This window comes from Pelmatolapia mariae, linkage group LG14 (genome assembly GCF_036321145.2).
Source record: "Pelmatolapia mariae isolate MD_Pm_ZW linkage group LG14, Pm_UMD_F_2, whole genome shotgun sequence".
Taxonomy (NCBI): Eukaryota; Metazoa; Chordata; class Actinopteri; order Cichliformes; family Cichlidae; genus Pelmatolapia; species Pelmatolapia mariae.
Window position 1 is genome coordinate 24751616 of NC_086239.1, and position 22695 is coordinate 24774310.

At 39.2% G+C, this 22695-nt stretch overlaps 1 protein-coding gene across 19 annotated transcripts in view; it reads left to right on the forward strand.

Annotated features, from left to right (window-relative positions):
• The window catches only part of LOC134640831 (muscleblind-like protein 1), a 62968-nt gene extending 58735 nt beyond the window's left edge, over positions 1 to 4233 (forward strand). For all 19 annotated transcript variants that reach the window (XM_063492809.1, XM_063492807.1, XM_063492822.1 and 16 more), the window contains one exon: positions 539 to 4233. Coding sequence is in view for 10 of the 19 variants with exons in the window: in XM_063492807.1 (XP_063348877.1) it covers positions 539 to 598 (60 nt within the window). In the remaining 9 variants the exon portion in view is untranslated. The remainder of the gene's footprint in view (positions 1 to 538) is intronic.
• The last annotated feature ends 18462 nt before the right edge of the window (positions 4234 to 22695 follow it).

Here is a 22695-nt window from a genome sequence, read left to right on the forward strand (position 1 = left end):
AATCTTGTACAACTACTCCTGAACACTACTTTATTATGTGTTTTTATCTATTGTACAGTGTCCTTGGGTGTCTTGAAAGGTGCTTTATAAATAAAATTTATTATTATTATTATTATTACTTGAAGAAACTGCAAGAGAGCTTCCCTTAGAGCGTTGAAGAATAAAGGTGGTCATACCAAGTATTGACTTTCAAGGTTGTTAAAATTGTAAATTATCAGTTTTTGCCTTACATGCTGTGTTTCTATATATGATTGCACATTAAAAAAAAAATCAGTGCTTTATATGTATATATAAGCAAATAAATAAAACAAATGGGTGGTTCAAGAGTTTTGCACAGTACAGTTTGTAATTCACAGTTACTATGGAAACCAAACATTCATTTGTTTTAGACAGAAATTTTAGAAAGAAACTTTGAGGCTTCCATTATCAGCATTCTTGTCTGATTGAACTCTAAGTCAGCAGTAAACTCACTAGCTTTGCTACGCCATTTTGTCGTTCCTCACAACTGACCCCCTGTACTTCATGCACTTCTTTTCAGATGGAGCTGGAGCGTGCTGGTGTCAAGTCCAAGATTAGTGGTCACCCTTCATGCCCGTAACATCAGGAGCGAAACGGAGGACCGAACTGGTTTGGAATAAATCTGCATGTTAGCATAGGAGGCACAGTTTGTTAGAAGCGTTTTCATGTGTACTTCATGCACACTATTACACAACAAGAGAAAAGAACAACATCGCATCAAAGACTGCCTTGCGTTCTGTAGAGGCAACTGACCTTTATTCACCAGACACACTTTGAATGTTAACATAAGGTAAATGTGTGGAGCAGTCGCTGAACAAGTCGACTGAATCGGTACGTCTGTTGACCAAGAATCATGACTTACGTTGTGCGTGTTTATTCATCGGTTGTTGGTCTTTTGTTTACACAAAGGTGCACCTTGTATTTCATTTGAGGAAAACGAAACAAATAATCTGACTGAATCACATATGCATGCACAATGATTTTGTTAATGATTTGATTTTGTTAAACCAGATATAAGGGAAATTACATGAGTGCACTCAGAGGCAAAATAGCAACTGAATGTCTGTGAGGTGTCTTTCAAACCTTTGTAGCCTACCTTTCTATCTCTTAAGCACATGTCTTTAATGTTGCAGGCATCCCTGTAAAGTGCCATACATCTCAAACTACATGAATGGTATAGAAGCAGTGTTACAAAGTGTTGCAACTCAACGACTCCCTTTAATACGTCTCTTTTCTCTTTTGGACAGCATGAAGTGTCCAATGTCATAGCCCGTCATTGTCTGTGATTCCCTAAGAGCGCCATTGCCCCATTGATTAGATGACCGTCCCCGGATCGTGTGCTTTACATAAATCTTCTACTGAATGATTAGCTTTTAATTTTATTTTCTTCAACTTTGTTGTTGATGTCAGTTGTTTAGACGTGAAATGACTTGATTCGTAATCCGAGCTCTGTGTGGCCATTAAGTCTGTTGACTCTAAACGTCAGACGAGTAGACTGTGAGATCTCGGCCTGGGTGAGACACCACAGGGTCAGGATCAGATGATGTCCACGCTGCTGTGAGACAGAAGTCAAAATCTACAGTGCAACTGGCGAATACGCGACCTGTACGACCCGATTTGTTTTTCATTGGTATCGTTATTCATATTTTAAGACAGGTTAAAGTAAATTCAGTGTAGTGTATATAAAGTCAGACATATTTAAGAGTATTTGTTCTTATGTCTACCTGAGAACTGTTTTTCAGATAGTCAGCCAAAGTCTTTTCGTGTCACTGTTGTTAGGTGTTGTGGATAGACTAGTGGGGCTAAATTCTTAAAAATATGTAGCCCAAAGAAGGATCGAGTGTTTGGAGTAGATCTCTAGAACTCTTTATGTTATTTTATTTTTTAATATTCTGGGTGTTTTTTCAGGCATAGTCAATTGGTGGATAGTACAGGGAAAGTGGCAAGAATATAAACGATTGTATAACTCATCCAAAGCCTTAGAATGTATTATCGGGTCAGCACAATGCAACATGCCATTTTGAACCATCCAGTTGCCTAATCCACGCCATATTAACACAGAGAGAGAGCACTATGTAACTGTCACTTTTTTTGTCTGTGTTTTCTTAACTCTCTTGTGGTTTTCTTTGTTAGACAACGACAATTGTTTTATTTTTTTGTTTGGATGATTTTTTTGATATTAGTTCAGATTTTCAGTTTGGCTTATTATATTTATCTTTCTTATAATGAATATAAGGTACAGTGTGTGTGTTTGCGTGTTCCTCATGCACAGTTCCCTGAAATTCCATGTAATGTTAATTTTAGTATGATTACAATTGTAAACTCAATATTTTCTACGTTATGCATATTGTTGAACTGTATGCATATTGTTCATTTCGCTAGTCTTTTTTTTGTCTTCTTTGAACAAAGATGTTTTATATGAGTATCTAACAGTAATGAAATAATAGAACAGAGAGGCCCAGGTTGTCGCTGTGGCAACCGTCGCCAATAAACGAGTAATATTTTAATGATTGTAAGGTTTGTAACTAGTCATATAAGAAAAAAAAAAGACTATTATAAAAATCTAGTTCTTAGATGTTTAGAGTAAAGATGTTATTTTCTACTGTATCCATTTCAAATAGTAACTATTGTTTTAATGTTTTTACTCTCCCTGGAAATTGGGCCATGTTGGAAAACAAGCTGCATATTTGATCACTTTTGGGGGCGTTGCTGGCGGGGTCAGGTGAACGTGGCGAGTAGGAAACTGAGTCTGAACTCTCGTTTCTTACCCAGCCATCTGCAAACAACAAGGGTGGGGTGGGGAATCTTGAGGTGATAATGGTTGACTTTTTTGCACTTCTGTACATAGTCAAAAAAGAGAGAATCATGTATATTGAGATCTTATTTTGAATAAAAAAAATAATGTCTATCAAGACAAGGAATTTTGCTAGGATAACAAAAAAAAAAATCTTATGAAAGGCTGAACAAAATTGCTTGCATCAAAAGGGCACCGAGTTCTCACTCTCCTACCCCTTTCAGAAAAGGCCAAGTGTTGCTCTTCTTTTTTGTCAGCAGCTTGTAGTTTGCCAGGTAACCTTCCGGAGGAGGAGTCCACTACCCTCCAGGGTAAGGGCCTGACTGGGTTTGTCTGGTCCCCCAACCCGCCTGTACTGCACAGGTGTGTGTCATGGCCACGCCCGCCCAGGCCCAACCAATCACAACACGTCCTGTCTCTTTACTGTACTCAGAGAGGAATGCATGTTAAAGGAAATACATATACAGTTTAAAAAAAGAAATCACAACACAGTAATATTGATTAAGAAAACATTTACACAGAAAGATGTATTTACAGTATACAATATTCTATCAATGTAATGGAATAAAATATATATTAAAAAATATAAAAATAGAATAGTGGTTTATTTAAAAAAAAAAGATTCCTGAGAATATACTCACTAAAGTTTCACCACTTGGAGAGTTAAAATACATGCAACACAAACACCATAGCTATAAGTATGTTCTTTATGTTTATGTAAGCTGTGCTTCTAGTAGATGAAACTGACCGAACCCGATCGTAGTTCAACATCAGGTCAGAATTTAAGAATAACTGCAGAATGATATACTGCTTCGTAGTTTGGTTATTAACCAGTTAGTTTGAAATTTTGTCCTGATCATCTTAGTCATCTCTCATCTTCTACAAGCACGCATGCTTACGTTTATGATATAATGTAAACTGAACTTTTTTTGGTTTGTCGTTTGTTTTCTCTGCTTGTAGTGCTAAGATGATGTATTCTGTCTTCTGCCGCAGTTTGTTTCTGCTTGTTTTACTGTTCCGGGCCCCCTGAAAGGATGCGTCATGTTTGCATACCAGTCACCTCGTCTGGAAAGCACGTGTAGAGGAAACCACTGATTGCAACAGTCTAAAGCCATAAAATCCAATCATCTGAATGAAATATGAGAAGAAATCAAAAATGATAAAGAGGTGGGGTGTGGTATGTTCTGGATCGCACAGGATTGTGTTTGCCTTGGTTTTTATTAACTATAGCATCATGCAATAATTCCAGTCATGGAGGTAGTTAGTATAGCTTGTGGTGTGCTGTGCCAACACTGATGGATGTGTGGAGTTAAGAGAAAAGTACGTGACTCATTTTATTCACGGGGCCTGCATTGCTATATTTGATTCTTGCTGTTATGAATAAAAAAAATGTAATAAAAATTTACAAATGAACTCAAGTAAAGGAGAATATGTTTAAAATGTGTCGTTTCATTTGAGCTCAAGGTTGGGATGTTCTGGGTAATTTAAGGGAACACAAATTACAATAATAGAGCTCATTTCTGTGCACAACAAGCAGCGAGCGGCTATCCTGGCTGTGTGTAGCACAAGTGTTAAATGAAGCTTAACGCAACATATTCATCTTTGTTTTTGTATTAAACCAGGGATGTCAAGCTTATTTTACATTGTTGGCCACATACAGGCCACTTTGACCTTCAGTGAGCCACACCGGTGAAACTTCCCTTTCTGTCATTGTTAAGAAGTTTAACCACACACTGAAACCCTCAGTTATATCTTCATATAAGAAAAAACAAGCACTATTTCAACAACATGTCTCTGTTTTTCTACAGTAAACGATAAAGAAATGCTTCTATAGTAAATAGAAGAAATCTGTCAGAACGACTCTTTGGGACTGAATTGTGAGTAGTAATAATTAATAATAATAATTTTATTTTCTATCCTTTTTGTTGAAACTGTGCAGACTAACTATAAAAAAACATGTTATTTAAATGTTGATCTATTGACATCAAATGACTTCAATAGTCTGGTGTATTATGATTGATCCCAGGAGTTTTTATCATTTAAAAAACTACAAAACTTACAAAAATACAGCTAAAAGTCTAAAATTTTTGTCTTTGTTCATATTTTCCAAAGCCTTTAAGTGGGCCCGATTTGAGTTTTTGGTGGGGCGATTGTGGCCCCCAAGCCACATGTTTGCTGTATTAAGCAGAATATTCAGTGTTAAACAAGTGACCTTTACATGTTTCACAGTAACACTTCATAATACTTAATTTTATTTGAAATTATTTATATTTACCCACAAATGCATAAATGTTGTTACACTAGAATTAGAGCACAGCAAGTCTTTTTTTTTTCCACAGGTAGCAAATAATAATAAGTAAACTTAAGTAGTTTGTTATAATCTGAAGCATTGCATAGTTTTGGCATGATTTTGCAGCAAAACAAAAGATATTTCCCCATCTTACATAACCTTGCCTAACAGGGATTTTTTTCAGGAAAGGGGACACTGCTTTCCTGTATACTCCTTTTGAAATGTATTTTTGAACAGTGATTGTGAAAGATAAACTAAATTGGCTCCACAGACCTGCAAATTTTTTCTCTTGTAAGTTACCTTTGCAACAGTGTTACTGTTGCATCTAATTCCACTGTGATTCCCATAATAACAGCAATGTATTTGCGACGGTTTTTTGGCTCAATGGCGCCCTCTCTTAGAAGTCGTGGCTAAAAGTGGCAGCATTAAAACATTGCCTGATTCGAGAGAGGAGCGTGAGTGTGTTGTGTTTGAGGCATCTGTAATCAGCCGACCTGCCTGACAGGTAGGCCTACACATTCTGTTCGTATCCAGATAATAAAAGAGCAGTATTAAAAGGTAAACAAGTCTTCGTCAATTATTCACTACACAGCGCAATACAGTAAATTTAGTATCTGAAATGTGTAAATATTGTTTTACTGCAAAATTACCATAAAATTGCACAACTTAAAATGACTTACACAATACTTAAATTTACTTACAATATAATTATGCCGTTGTTTCCCATGAAAACGGGAGGGGTGTAGCATTTTATTTTCATTTACATTGTAATTGAAAATAAAATGCCTTGAAATTCTATTTCATTGCAGACAAATAAAATTTCTGCCTGCGACCTGTTTTTCTTTAAAAGACAAAGCCTAGCTGTTTCCACTCTCTCTGCCAAGCTAACGCTAATGAGCTGCAGGCTTCAGCTTTTAGTTAATTTAAGCGCTTCTGTTTCAGCAGTCATAGCTGACTACAACCACACAACGGATGATGTCAAGATACATGACAGCCACCACACAAAATCAGTAGGAATTTAATGTTTTCTAAACTCACATTACAAACATGATAGGTCTTTATCGTGTACAGTTAAAGATTTTTGTCTTCAAATAAAATACGTGTAATTTTTATGTAACCCCGCCCCAAAACCAAAATTATTCCAGCCAGCAATTCGCTACACTTATACTGTAGCATTCATTAAAATTTTGTTTTATCTCTCTCTATATATGATGGATCAGTTTGTCCTACCTGCCGAAATTTCCAATTAAGAGGAAAGATTTTAATTGAGATAGAGATGCAATAACCGATAGAATCTAAACGTGACTTGGCTGCAGTCTTTTAAAAAGCAAGCTATCTAATTAGAATGAGGAATTGTTTGATTTGTTGGCACAATACTTTAATTAAAGAAAGATTTTGTAAAGTTTTATGTCAGCATTTTAGTCCTTAAAATAACCCCAGAGTTCTCTAACATTGGTAATGTTTCCTTATCCCATATAATCCGAAAGGATCTTTAATCAGCCAAAACAGAAGATGTTGATGAGACAGTAAAGATCAAGTTGCCGCGGGATTACACCATCTTTGCTGTCAGCAAGTTGTATTTCCAGTGCTCAGGAGCCACAGGACAGACCACGTGCATGTTCACACTCAGCCGTCTTCTTCCTCTTTGTTTTTTTTTTATTACACACTCACAAAAATGTATAACTTCAAGTTTTCAGGAGCTTTTTGGTGTCGAGTTTTTTTCCTTCAGAGACCCAACACGTATGCTGGACCATTATGGTGATTCAAAAGTGCGATTCAAAGAACACCCACCAGATGGCACCCTCTCTTTGTGAATTAGGGCTTCTGAACAGTTCATTTTTTTAAATTAGTAATAAGTCTATATATAGACTGAAATGATTGCTTCTGACGCTGTCCCTTCCTTTGGCCATACCAATATCAAGTAAAGGAGTGCCTAATCTATTTTAGATGCCAAATCTTTATTCTATTCAACAAAGCCTGAGCTATTATTAATAACCTATCTAAATATTTGATATGCCCACAACTAAAAGATAAAGTAATGTAGATATCATAAAGGATGGTTCTCTTAATAGAATGGTTGTTCCTTGCTAGTTTCTTTTCAGTTACTTGGAGCTGGTTGCAACTCTTAAGCAGACCGCAAGGTGGTCATACTAATTTTCAATCTTATCTTTTAGTTCATTATTTTTATGGCATCCAAACGGATCTCCATTCATCTCCAAAAAAGTGCTGCCCAGTTCAAAGTGCACTTTTGAAAGTTATGACAGTTTTTAGGTTCCATAACTTTCTGTTGATGCCATTTGCTCTGAATCTTGACTAAATCAAACAGAATGACAATGAGAGATGTCAGGGAAATTACATGATGATTAGACTGATAGAAAAATGTTGGGAAATCAACCTGTGGAACTTGTAAGATCTGGTGGGCTGCTGACCCAACGCATCATTTAAATTTCTGGGGAAATGTTGACAGCACTGAAAGGAAACTGTCAGGCGAGGGCAGATTATCTGCTTGAAACAAACAAGAAAGTCATTAGAGAACATTTTGGATGGTTGAGGTTTCTTTACATTGTCTTTTAATAAAACTATTTTACCTCTCTCCATTCCTTCACTCAGTGATAAGCCTCCTTCTTTTGCCTTGTCTGTTCCCTTTCCGTCACAGCTTTTGTCCTCACTTTTCCTTCTCAAGTCTCTCTCCCTCTCCTTCCCCCTCCCTTCATCTCTCTGTCCAACGGCGTGTGGAGGTTTAATGAAGCAGTGCTGATCCAATAATGGCAGCTTCTGTCGCCTGCTGCACAAAGTATGATATATGACCTCATGTCCTCAACACACCATGAATCTCACTTACTACTACCCCCTCAACATGTCATAGTTTTTTTTTCAATTAGGTTCCCTTTAAAACAATATATAAAGCTGAATGTGTGTGTGTGTGTGTGTGTGTGTGTGTGTGTGTGTGTGTGTGTGTGTGTGTGTGTGTGCATTGTTTGTGTGAATACAAGAAGACTGAAACCTCCAGCCAAGTTGCCATGTGGACAAAAAGCAGATGAGTTGCACTCTGAGCACTCAGCCATAAGTGTGCATTAATACACAATAAATGTCATTTAATGAATTTCCTCTCAGGGGAGAAAAATGTTGAGAAGTGTAATGAAAAAAAAAAGAGTCCTTCTATTTTTAAATTGTAGATACAGTGTAAAGAGCAGTGTGTCTGCTCTAGTAAGGGGTTAGAAAAGCAGTTAAAAGTGACCCAATAATGGACTAATGCTCTGACCTCATTATGAAGGCAATCATGAAAGGACGAGGAGCTAGAGAAAGAGGAAGAGAGCTAAATAAAGGAAGAGAGGAAAAACAAAATGCACAATGACATTAAAGGGAGCGTACGTGTTTTTCCATTTAGGTCCAGAGGTAAATAATAAATCTTAGAAAACAGGCATCATAAAGGGATTTATGACAGGTAATTCCAAGGCTGATAGACAATGATCAAAAAGACAGACAGCATAGATTATCACTGTCACCTTTACTTTAACGGAATGGTTTTATTACTTTGCTCTGTTGTCCAATGTCCCCACCGTCACTTAAGTGATGTCGCTGTCTCTCCCTCACTGCTGTCTGACTGCTGAGTCACTACGACTTTCACTGACTGCTACCTGGAGCACAGCTCAAATGCCCGATCTTCTCTATGGTGTAAGTGGGAGTGTTGTGTGTGTGTATGTGTGTGTGTGTGTCTGTCAGCATCCAGGTGTTTGTTTACAGAAATGTGCTGGCGTGTGTCTCTTTACAGTAAGTGTCTGTGAATATTTTCTTGTGTTGGTGGAACAGAGAGAGTGTGGAAGAGTTGCCACATGTTAAGCTAATCGCATCTCCTCCAGCAAGAAGGGAGGTATAAATCCGACCAGCTCAAGTCCATTGCAGAATCTCTGCAGCTCTCTGTTGCTCTGCCAGTAACACGCATGTGTTTGGTTGTGTTTTGATGGAGTCGTGAAACTGAAGCCTGTCCAAAGATGCTGGATGCATAGCTGCAATTTAGGCCTGACTAAAAACCTTGAACATTTTTAGCTGTAAATTAGAGTTGAGATCAAACTTCTCACTTATGTGTTGATTTCAAAGCAACAACTTGACAACTACATGATTTTGTATTAGTTTAATCTGCAGTAAAGCTATCAGCGAGAGGCAACCCTAGAAAGGCTGTTATTTAGAGATGGTTTTGACACTGTCTGACTTACGTCTAACACGAAATTTATATCTTCTGTTCATTTCAGATAGAACTGCTACTGACTCAAACAAGTCATTTTCTTCAGTGTCCTTGGATATTATGCATTTTACTGTTTAAGATCTCATGAGTTCCTCAGCTATGGTGTCTTTTGATATTATAAACTATTAAATGTTGTTTCCAAAAAATGTTTATGGATCATGTCCTAGTAAATACAATAAACCATTTCCAGGCCAAGACTTAATGTTTGGAGTGTGAGTCACTTTTTGCAAATAGAGGTCATAAAAAACAAAATCTTTCTCAGATTGAATTTCACCAGACGCAATCTGTTCTTTCCTCTCCATGTGGACTGTTTAACAGCAACAAATCAAAGCCAGTTTAAATGTGATTGGCCAGTAGCACTCAGGCTGCAAGAGGGGACCATAAGTCTTGTAACCTTGTAAATAAATCATCTATTCTGCCCCATAAATTGACCAAAAATTACCTGCAAATATCTCAAATCAAATATGATAGGGACCAACATCCCGTCATACTCTAGGGAGTATGACGGGATGTTGGTCCCTCGGTAACACTATCCTCCTCTCTGGTGTTGGTACTAACAAGGTTTGACTCTTGCTTGCTTGCTACATTTGTGCAGTGAAAAGGTTAGCAACTTTTATGAAAGCCCTCCCTGCCAACATACTAGTCTCTTCATAACTATTTGTCCTGCAGGGGATTCACATGGCTACATATGAGCCCCTCAAGGTGCAGCACACACATGGACTTCCCCACCCCTGCTGGACACCAGTCTGATGCAATTGCACTGATTTAACATACAACACCACCAACTGGAACTCAACTGTCCAAGCAAGACAAACTTCTATTGGGATTATGCTTTACCAGTTTAGCCACAAATCACTAGTTGTTGGTAAGCCTGTAGCCTACTGTATCTTGCACCAGTGTGTTGAGCGTACCACCGATGGATGGAAGTCCCCTGGACTTCTCAACAGCCATCTATGCCGGGGACAGTAACAGACAGTTGACAGCTGGCTGGAGCTAGTTATAAAGAGATGATGTGCAACACATTTTGCATCCAACCCCTGCATTTCCCAGGTCAGGAGTGGGCAGCAAGCAGGTGGCATGCTTTTCCACTGGTCCCAGGTTAGAAGCCTTGAACCAGCCTTGGATGCAATAAATGTGCACTCTAAGCCAGATACACACTACTAGTCAAAAGTTTATAATTTATAAAACCGAAACAAGAAAGTGGGCACATCTGTCCCATTTCATAATTTATATGGCAATATAATGAGACAAAAAAAAATCAAATCAACTTTTAGGTATATAGTGTGTCCTTTAGCCGATACCGAATAGAATGTAGTTGACTGAATATTTTAGCTGTTAGATAATGTAAGAAGAAGGGGGTACATAACAACTGGCAGAGCTTTTTGTTGACAGAATATGGGTCACACAAAGAGGGTAGTGAGGGCACAGCTGTACCCAGAGATGAACAGCCACTATTCACTTGGTGACAGGATGTCCCTCGGCATTACGTGTAGCGCACAAAGACGGGAATAAATGAGAGAGACTGAAGGTCACAAGAGGCATGCTGTAGTATTGGCACACTGTATGATATCCCTTATTGTGAGTTAATTAGCCGGACGTTTCTCCTTGTAGAGCTGCAGTGCTATTTGGAGAAATATGAAACTGCACTTGGGAGGACCTGATGGAGAGTAAGAGCTGCACTGAGACAGACAAACCCTAATCCTAACCCCAAAAGAAAAATCTCACAGTGATACCAGAGCCCACAGGAAGAATGAGAGAAAACAAAAATCTGTTACAACAGCTGCTATGTCGGCCAAACTTCAGCTTTGTGACAGGACTGTGGACTGCTAGAGGATGAAATGAGGAGTCATGAGTGAGAGGCCAGAATGGATTCAAGTCAACTCTTTCACAGTGTCACCCTGCAGTCTGCGAGGGCAGAAATGGAAGAAGGTTGGTCGGGATCGCCCTTTCACAGGCTTTGAATGTAAAGACAGAGCAGAAATCAGTATGCCGCTCATGTTTTGCGTGTGTATATGTATTACCCTTAAACCATTACTCTGATTAATGGGTTTCCTCAACAGCTTATTCTTTTCTTTTACCCCTCACTCTTATGTAGTCCATCTGTGTCGTTCTTGTTTAGCTCATAAAGCAGCCTGTTCACTGAGGCTATCAGCACAGCGACACTTGGCACCTAAATCACAGGTGGTTTAATTAATTCACTCTGATTTAGGAAGAGTCACAAAGGCAGTTTGTTGTAAGGCACATGATATGCCAGGTATATGCTTTTTTTTCCACTTCTAATGCATGCATTAGAATGCTCGCTGTGTTTCATCAGGTTCAACTTCATTTATCTACTTCTGGTTCTGCAGCTGACACTTTTCTGAATCCCAAAAATATCCAATAAAAACTTGCTTTTTCATTACTCACTGGGCTACACACACGTCTTCTAAAAGCCAGAGTTTGACGTTGCACAAGTGTATACTTTCTTGCTTGTGAGTGGAAAGAAAAGATTGATTGACTCTGATTCTGGGAATGTACAAATGAAACTAGAGTGGTCCAGTGCTCTAATGGTGACATAAGCCATCATATGCTGAGCATGGCTTAGTGCAGAAATGTGACCATCTTTTTTTTTTTCCCCAAATCCTTAAAACCTATATGTCTTTTTACATTTTAGGAATTGAGTGAACTACTACTCTGAATTCTAGGCAGTGCATTACCTACCTTTGAGCAGAGCAAGACAAGCTGTTTCCCTAAGGCCTTGGTCAAAAAGGCATAGAGACCCCTGGCAACCACAGGTCACTCAGGAAAAATCTGTATTCCCTGACTGGTTGCTGGCTGTCGCTAGGTGAAATCGGTCGCAAAAAGTGTGCATTGCCAAAAAACCTCTTTGTGATTACTTTGGTTGCTAGTGTATTGCTGCACTTGCCCATAGTTGACTTGTCTGCAAACGCTCACCATAAGCAGAAGTGAAACTGGAAAAAGTGAGATGCAAACAGGAAACATGCTGCAATCCACATGTTTCAAAATGTGCAACTTTGATTTTGAAGGCATTTTCAATTTGTGTTATACTTTTCACAGTTTCAATGTTGCTCAGTCAGTAGTTGGCACATGTTTTGGTGTCCTCCAAGTATACTAGGGACAATCGTAGCAGTCTGGTAGCATTCAAGTCAATCACAAAGGGGGGGTTGCGGTACAGCACCATATTTGCAGTCAATTCACAGAATCACATAGAAACTCCAATTTCACAGCAACTTCCAGCAACTACTTACAAGCTGGTCTTGAAGTGTCCATTTTCCCCTTGTGACCCATGGTTGCCAAGGAGGTCTAGGTCTGTATTCACTAGCTGGACCCACGTCCTCATTTTAGGTTTGACAGCGTTTTAGTAGGTAAAGATGAATGGCTTGGACATGAGTTGAGCTGCGGTTTGGGGAAGACCTTGAAGAGGACTGGCTGCGGCTCCCAGGCCTGGCAGATCCCCATGTACTAAACAGAAGTGAAGGAGTTAAAGAATTGAAAAGGGGAAGGTGGGTGTGGCACATAAACGAGAATGAACAGCTTGTAGAGCTGGGGGGACATATATAGATGAGAACCGGAAGGAGCGTGTTTGGAGGTGTGGTCCCGCTCCTGAAATTCCAATACTTTATCTCCAATAACTGAAATCTAAGCTCATTTCTTACTTGCAAACAAGTGAACAAACAACCTAGCAGCCTTCTGTTACTGAACATTCCATTGCGTCTACTGTAAACAAGTCATTAGTAGTGACTCTTTTTTTCATCGTCAATGAAAAAGCATAAATGAGATCAGTCTGCATAATCATATGATTAACGGCCAGACGGGAGAGTGGTATTTACTTTCTCATGTAACACTTTGAAACAGAAGAAAGAAAAAAGTGAATTTTATCAGTTAACTCTTTTCTAGCATGTCATGCCACATCACATTTTGGGACTCATGCACCTCCTCTTTGTTTGCTTTTGTTCCTGTTTTAGCTTTAATTATTTGGCACCAACAGGAAACAGGAAGCATTTATTGCCGTGTATACAAAAGACAGCTATCACAGAACATGTTTCATTTCCTCTGGTGCTTACATTTGTTTCTATTTTTTTTCGTCCCTTGAACTCACACAGTAGAGTACATCAAAAGGCACATTAAACACAATCTTTGTACATTATGTTAGTATTTTTAAAAACCCACCAGGGTGGAGAAAAATAGTGCTCTCTGCTATTTCCTGTTCCCCGGCCCATCCCACCACTGTGTTCCTTGATGTGACCTTGGCCTGACTGTATTCACGTAGACAGCCAAACATAAGGCACGCAGCTTCTTATGAACCTGGTTGTGAATAATTTTTAAAACCAGAGTGACAGTCAGAGACACCAAAAAAACAAGCATCCCCTGAACCCTCCCCCCAAACCCACAGCTGCTCAGGACACAGTTTTTATCTGGGTCACTGTTGGATTGTATGATTGTGAAATCAAATAATCTGTATATCTGCAGATCTACTATTAATAATTAGCAAAAAATCACCAGGTTCCAGTGGATGAAATGAAGGCGTGTTTTGAAGTTGGACCGACACGCTCTTGTAATCCTTTCTGTTACCTTATTAGGCACGGAAAAATGGTGCTCACCAGACCATACGGCTATCTAATGTGAAGTGAAAAATGTAGCATAACTTTTCTTTGGTTTCATTTGTGAGATACGCTGGAAGGAAAAAAGACTGGAGAATGTGAGGGAAGGGGAAAGCAATAGTTGCAATAAATGAATAAGGACACCACAGAGTCAGTGAATGAATGACTGGAGAGCAAGTTTAAAATCATAACTTCATCTGTAAGTAAGCTGCTGTTCAGGAAGCTTCAGTACCACTGGAGCACAGATTTGCTTTCCATATTGAGACTAATTAACATTAGCATTGTCTATAGTATCTGCTACTTAAAGCCATTAAATCACAGTTATCAGGACCACTCATGTCCTTGTACATGATTTAAAAAATAGCTTTCTTTAACATCCCTAATGTCCACCAACTCTAATGCCTTGAAGTCTCTGACATCATCATCTCCTACAGCTGCAAAGCTGTGAAAAAATATTTGCCCTTCCTAATTTCTTCTTCTTCTTTTCCCCCCATATTTGTCGCACTTTAAAGAGATCATCAAAATAAATTTAAATATCATACAAAGACAACCCAAGTAAATCAAACTGCAGTTCTTAAATGAGGATTTTATTTATTTAAAAAAGTTATCCAAACTTATCTGTCCCTATGTAAGAAAGTAATTCTTATTAAATCATGAATTACTGTGATTAACTACATTGTTTGGGAAGCTGAGTTCAATGTCAGTAGCCACACCCAGACCTGATTACAGACTGACCTGCTGAATAAAGAAATGATATAAATAGAACCTGTCTGACAAAAAGAAGTAGGCTAAAAGAACTCAGGTAGCAACACATCATGCCATGATCTAAACAAACAGCTGAGGAAAAAAAAGTCACTGACATCTGTCTGTCTGGAAAGGATTACAAAGCCGTTTCTAAGTGTCTGAGACAGCAAATTAAGAAAACTTGCAACAATACTGAACCTTCTTGGGAGTGGCTGGGCTATCATAAGTACTTTAAGAGCTTATTAACTCATTAAGGTCACAAAAGAATCCAAAACATCATCGAAAGAACTGTAGATCTCACTTGCTTCGGTTAAGGTTCATGAATTAAAAATGAGAAAAATGGCATCCATAGGAGAGCTCCACTGCTGTCCTTACAGCCCAGAAAACCACTGCAGACCAAAAAGAAGACAAAGGATCATCCCATATTTGCCAAATGAATGAATTCTGCTCTCTACCAGAAAAAGGAGAATGTCTGGTCATCACTTCATGCCCCGAAGCCCAAGCATACTTGGGTTATGCAAGTCTACCTCTGAATGGCTAAAAACCAAAACAAAACAAAGAAAAAAATCAAGCAAAGTGAAAGTAAATCTTATTGAGATGCTTAGCCATGATCGCAAACATACTAAAAAAAACTCAGATCTTGCTAAATTAAAGCAATTCTGCAAAGAAGAGTGGGACAAAATTCCTCCGCAGTGATATGCAAGATTCAGTGCCAGTTATTGCAAACACTCAGTTGCTAGTTCAGTTCTTGCTGCCAAGGGTGGCACTGCTACAAATCACGTATACAGCAGATTTATTTTCCCCACAGGGCCAGTAGTTTGGAGCCCTTTTCCCCTAAACAAGTGAAATCTTTATTGAAAAGCTGCACTGTGTATTTACCCAATAATTTTTTTAATACAAAATTTAAATTTGTTTGAAAATTTGAAACATTTAATTGGGTCAAATATGTAAAAGTCGTCAAGTGCCCAAATACTTTTTTCACAGCACTGCATGTTTAAAGCAGTGTTTCCCAAACACTGTGCTGCAGAGGTGTGCCGTGGAAGTTTATCTGGTTCCACATGATTAGTACTCGGTGTGAGTAACGGGCAGAACAATTACATTATCTTCCTCTAGAGGGCAGTACAACTACCTGCTCTAATTAAATTGGTTGCCAACTGCCAGGAAAACAGAAGAAGATGAAGAAGAAATTACATAACAATCATGCTGTGAGACGATCCAGATGAAGGCCCTAGCATGATTAGTAGTCAGAAGAAAGCAAAAAAGATATACTGGGGACAAACCAAGCCAATTCCAAGGAGCCCCGCAAGGGACATTCGAGAAAAAAAAATGAAGATTAACTTTTGCGAGATCCCACAAAACTTTTGCAAGATCCTGAGTTAGGCCGCATCCTTCGGAGGCCGCATTTGAAGGCCGATTACGTCACAGCCAGGCGACGAAGGCTGTCCCAATTCGAAGGCTGCTCCAAATGCGTCCTTCATTTCCCTGAATTTGATGGATGGGTCGGGTGTATCCTTCGTGGCCCAACCTATCCCAGAATTCATAGCGCGGCCCAGGCAATTCCACTTTCCAACAATAGCGGCAGCTACTTAGTGTTAATATTACTCTTTCTAAGTCACAAAATAAACATTTCAGATATTTTCAGGCAAGAATGTAGCTGTGTAAACTTCAAATATTTGCTTGGTTTATCAAGACATCGCATATTTGCAAAAGTGCTCTGAGGTTTTCGGAGACTTCTGTTACCCACCAGCTCGAAGGTGACTGGGAGGTCGAGGCCCACTAGAGCTGGCGAGAACACCGCATTCCCAGCACATTGTACCTTGACCTCCTGGTCAGCTTTGAGCTGTCGGCCTCCAAAGGATGCGGCCTATTTTGCGAGATCTCGCAAAGGTAACTCGGGATTTCGCAAAAGTTCATCTTCATGTTTTTTTTCCTCCAATGTCCCTTGTGGGGCAAGGGACAATTCCTCTATACCTGGTGCACAGGGAAAAATTATCAATATGCTTTTTGTGACATTTTTTTTGGTGGTGTGCCGTGTGATTTTTCTAATGTGAAATATGTGCCATGGCTCCAAAAGGTTTAAAGGTTAGACCTTCAGCTGTTTGTGCTTTTATTGGGATATTAAAATAGTTTTTCTAACCTTTGAAGCCAAACTTCACAGTAACCGTTTCACACTCCAAAAGTTAGATACTTTTAGAAAAGTTATTCATTCTCAGTCTGAAATGATTTTCTTCGGGGCTACTCAATTTGAACCTGCCTCTTGGCCCGCTTCTCTTCATCTCCAATTATATGCCTCAGAACTCCCATGGTGCATTGCTGCCTTCCTGTTCTTTCATTGCCTTCAATAATAAGAAAGGATGAATTGTTTCACTTCTTGGCGCTCCCTCCTCTCCAGATGTAACACACTGTTGCTTCCTTTCTCCTTTCATAACTGCCAGTTTCCCTCTCTGTTTGGCGCTTTATATTCTGACTGTCTCCCTCTTGTCCTCCTCCTCACTTTTATTCATTCACCCTTTGGTCCCTTTCTCTGTACTAATGCTTCCCGTTGTCACATCTCTCTCCTCTCTATGTGTCGTCCCTTCATCTGCCTTTTAAGCCTTCTTCCCTCCTGGGATTCATCCATCTCCCTACCTCTCCTGGTGCCGAATACTGATAACTCACAGTCTGACAGGGATGGCCCTTAACTGCAACTCCTTCACATAATGTTCCTCATTATTTGTGAGACATTGGCAAGCTGATTTGTGGTAAACCATGGAATTGATGATCGAATCAAGAGGGAACTGGAATTTGGTTAATCCCTATTTGAAACGTGATAAAAAGTACTTAATTGCATTAATTTTCTTGCATGGCTAAAGGCAAGTGTGTGTGAGAACGAGACACGGCGTGCAAGTGAATAAGGACATAAACTTGTTGCATCATGCCCGTTCCATTTTTACCCTCTCATTTCTCCTTTGCTCATTCAGTCTTCCTTTCCCTCTCTTTCATTGTTATTGCTGATTATGCTGTAATGCCACGAAGCACGTTTAGACATGTTCGTTTACACACCGTACAGTACCGACTCTAGAGAAATGAATTACTTCTTACATTTGATGCTTTGTCTCAAATATAATAAATTTGGTATTTTTCACTGGTGCACATTGCTTTTAAAAATCCAACACCTCATTTATCAAACACTCGGAAGCAGTTTTACACCAGTTTGCTTCATTAATGGGAAAAGTTTGACACTTTGTTTTCTCTTTTCTTTTTAATCCCTTTTTCCCTCCATTTGTCACTGCCATCTTTAATGGTCTTGCTTTATTCCAGTTGTGTGAATCAGAGCTTCTCTGGTGGGTGATCACATTTGTAACATGATCACAAACATAGCGAAAGTTTCAAATAAAGAGCTCTGTGCATGTGCAAGCAAAAGGCATAGCTCTTCATAAGAGTATTTCATTTTTAAACAATGCTTTTGTATTTGTGGGAATATTACACTAGTCTGGATTTTCTGCTATGCATTGATAATTGTTCCTACATACTCAAGACTGCAGTTTCAGTGATACATATATGCATTTTTACTTGTATTCCTTAAATTGTGTTACTTGACTTTCTTTTTCTTTTTCCTGACATTAGATAATTCCCACTTGAGCAAATTGGAAGAAAGTTGGCTTAAAGGAAGGCTGGCTTTAAAGTGATGGAAGTTAAAACGATCTAAGAATAAACATGTGACACTTTGAATTCAGATGGCTGTTCCTTTCTTCTTTCATACAAGAGAGGATATTTAATCAAACAATATAAAGTCACGTGAATATGCACAGAAATATCAACACATTTTTGACTCTTTAGTGCAAAATTCATGGATAAGATTTGTAAAAATGAAAATGATCCTTAAATATTTGAGTGTAATGTCACTTAGTTCTATCCCCAGATCAATAGAGGCTCTCCTGAAAACATAGTAATGTACATCCTGTATATTTAATTAAGCTCCTTAGTCTTTGTGAGTCAGCATTAGCTCCACTATATTGCCACACAAGAAGCTTTACGCTAATGCAGCATTACCCTCTTTCACTCCCACTTTGCTTGAAACATCTCAGTTTCCTTTTGTTTCCAGTCACTGGGACAACAAAATTAACAGAAAGCTCTCTCCATTATTCACCCTTACTGCTAGCTTTCCTACTCACCACTCTACATTTGATACTTTGAACTCACTTTGGGCATGGTTGATCATTTAACCCTGCTCCTCTCATATATCAGGTTATGTGCCTTTGTCTTTGTCTGTTTTTACAGCCTCGCTGTTGAAAAATGTATTTTGGCCTGTAAATGGTTTTCCATGAGGTAAACAAATAAAATTGGGATTGAATAAAAGCATCTTTCATGGCCTAAGGGTCACATTTAGTTTAACTACTTGTCATCAGCACAGATTTTATTTTACTGGTTAAGGATTACATGAAAGTGTATAAAACTGAAATGTCTAGTCAGCTATTTCCTGATCCAGCTGCCATGTCATAGACTTTAACTGGTCTTGTTTAGACTGTAAGACATCAAAGTACATGCACACAGACCCATGAACAACCACATCATGTATAAATGTAACGAACATATGTGTAAATTTCATAGTAATTCATAATATCCACAATAAATTGCGAGAAAGATTTCCTGTATCTTTGTCCCTTGTGTGTGTGGTGATCATTTTGCAAAAACAATGAATACTGTGCACTTTGGCTTGTGACTTTAGAAAGCTCTGTTTCTTGTTTAGGGTGCTATAGTTAATATTACTTTAAAAGAAAAAAAAAAGGTAATATTGAATTATACACTTTCATGGTCTGACTGCAGATTTTTTAAGTGTCCATTTAAATAGTGCCATGCATGTCAGAATATATCCTTTTAAAGACTTCTAATGTCAGACTGTGGAGGCCAGTCATCACACTACCTAGCACATTAATGCATCCACAAAGATGTTTCAAAATTTGCTTTTGCTTTATTCAGTGTACTGCAGCTGCCCACTCCATTAAAGCATTTACATCCTTAATTGCCAGATGACTTACTCCCATTCACTGGAAACCACGAATACCACCAGCTGAAAGGTCTCTGTACTTTTTGAAAAGGGAGAATAAGAAGAGGATCAGCAGATTGACCCCACTGTCAGCAGAATATCACCTGACAACTTTCAAAATGCATTTGTCACCTTTTTCATAGTATAAAATATCACAAACTCAATATTTTTGATCTTTTTCATGTTTCTTGCGATTCCTTAGAGGATGCCGATGAGGAGGCGCAGCAGGCTGGGATGCAGGCTGATTGGGAAAGTTCAGTGTAGTATATCTTAAAGGTTTGCGATCAGGTTTGCAGTCTCCAGTGTTTTATGTATATATGCATTCTTAAGCAGAAAATTTTAAAAAGTGTTTGTAAACAGTTTTTTAACGGGCAGCACAGTGGTTAGCACTGCTGCCGCACAGCAAGAAGGTCCTGAGTTCAATTCCACCATCAGGCCAGGGTCTTTCTGTGTGGAGTTTGCATGTTCTCACTGTGTTTGCGTGGGTTCCCTCCGGGTACTCCAGCTTCCTCCTCTGGGTACTCCGGCTTCCTCCCACCATCCAAAGACTTTCAGTTTGTGGGGATAGTTTAATTGATTAATCCAAATTGCCCATAGGTGTGAATGCGGGAGTGAATGTGAGCGCGACTGGTTGTCTGTCTCTGTGTGATAGCCCTGCGACAGACTGGCGACCTGTCCAGGGTGTACTCCGCCTCTCGCCCTATGACAGCTGGGATAGGCTCCAGCGCCCCCCGCGACCCTGAAAAGGATAAGCGGAAGCGAATGGACGGATAGATGGTAGTTTGTAAACTGTCAATTATTAAGAATTTGCTGCTGTCTTGATGACTGGATTAAAACATAAACATCAACAAGGTAAGAAAAACACAGACTTTTGAAGAAAGGCTCTAATTTCTCTTAACTTGGCTCTATGAAGAAAACTGTACTTGGTGTGAAAATGAGATGACAAATCCCCAAACTGTGATTACCTGAAGTGTTTTTTAAAAAAATTTCACCAAGTTTGTTGAACTAAATTATCCAGCATGGAAGTATTTTGCTTTATACCCAACTGCTGCCTGTTGTTGTAGGTGTCCATACAAGTACATACTTGTTCATGACACTGAAGCTTCTATGTTAACAGTCTCTGACTGCATCTCACCTTAGATTCAACAAACTTAAGAAGGTATTTAGGCAGAAAAAACATCTGGTATTAACGTGTGCCTTTTCACTCAAAATCTTTTGCCTCACTTGTTAATCAACTCAGATTTTAGGTGGGGTTTTTTTTCAAATGGGAAGTTGGGAGTGGCAGAGAAGTATGTGAAGATGGTGCCGAGCATACATGTGGCTCTGATGATGGACAGGTGAGGTCAGCCAGAAGTCACCATGGGCTCATCTTCACATATGAGATTGTGAGCTATATGTAGAGTAGGCAACAGGTAGGAGACTGCTTAGATGCAAGTACAGGCAGTGAAAGTAGATTAGTTTAAATAGGGTCAACAAACTAAAGCAGGTGAAAGTGGACACGAGACGAGAAGAAGAGAGTGCAGGCAGGGTGGAGCAGATGGAGAGTGTCAGAGGTGGTGTTTAGCAGCAAGAGCGAAAGTGAAAGTTTACATCAGAGTTGAAGATGCTCAAATTTGCAGTGGGAGTGACCAGGAGGGACAGGATTTGAAATGACCACACCAGAGGGACAGCTCAGACACGTTAGAGAGACAAAGCTGAGCTGGTTTGCACATGTGCAGAGGAGGGATAGTGGATATATTGGGCAAAGGTTGTTGGGGATGGAGCTGCCAGGATGTAGAAAAGAGGAGGACCTCAGAGAAGATTCATGGATGTAGCAAAGGAGGACATGCAGAGGGTTGGTGAATGAAGAAGAAGAACATGAAAAAATTCTATTCACATTGCAGCTTACAAAAGCTCAAATATCAGCCACCTTTTGAATCTCTCCACTGTAAACGGTCTGGCACTATGTTACTGTGGTATTTAGACAGAACAGACACACTGACCTTCACTCTACTTGATAGGAAGCCTCTGTGACATTCAACTGAATTGATCAGGTTCTAAAAAGTCAGTTGCTAAATATGGGCCAACAAATGTAAATGGATGCATTGCCAATTGGTTAAGTTGGACACACAGTGGATAAGCGGATGCATTTAGAGTGATAGGAAAATGGAGAGAGATGAGAGATTAAAGATGAAGAGAGAGGACTGTACGTAGGTTTGGTCAAAAGGTTTAGCCTGTTGATCACAGTTGCAGGCAGAGGAGCCCTAGGGAGCAGCTGACCTTTGTGTGAGCATGTGTGTGCTTGTGTGTGCGAACACAACCAAGCTGTTTACTAAAAACTAAAGAGCGCTCCTGACTTAACTGACCTTTCTTTCAAGGCCCATTCAGTGAGAACGCTTGCTCTTGGCCAATCATAGCAGGCGAGCAGATCAGCATGGCACTTTAGATGAATAACAACTTTTCAAGGTTACTAAAATTATATGTTTACAAGTAACAATATTTGCAGTGAACACAGCATTCATATATTATCACCTTTTGGGATGATAGGGCAAACTTGTTAAGAAGCAAGCAAAATTAGCATTGATTTGGTGTGGCCTTTCCAACCATGACTTAGAAATTATCTTGCTCTTTAGCTGTTATAGGCTTCATTGTTGGTGTGAGCTTCTATAAAGCTGTTACTTATAACCAGATAATACTGATTGGCAATAGTAACCCAACTTATCGAGCATCAGGCCACACATGTTCTTGTTAGGCGTGGTCTTCCGGGACAGATTAAAATGCATGAATGCCACATCAACAACACATGTGCTGTCCTCAAACTGGAGGACACATTGTTTTACTGTGCAGGGTTCCAAACTCAACTTTTTAGTTGTTGACCTTAACACAAAATGGGTGTAGCTATACTTGTTAGAGAACACACACTTAAGGCACTTGAAATGAGGAGTGTAAGTTTGGAAGTGTGCAATTGGAGACCCAGCATGGATTTATATATTTACAGGG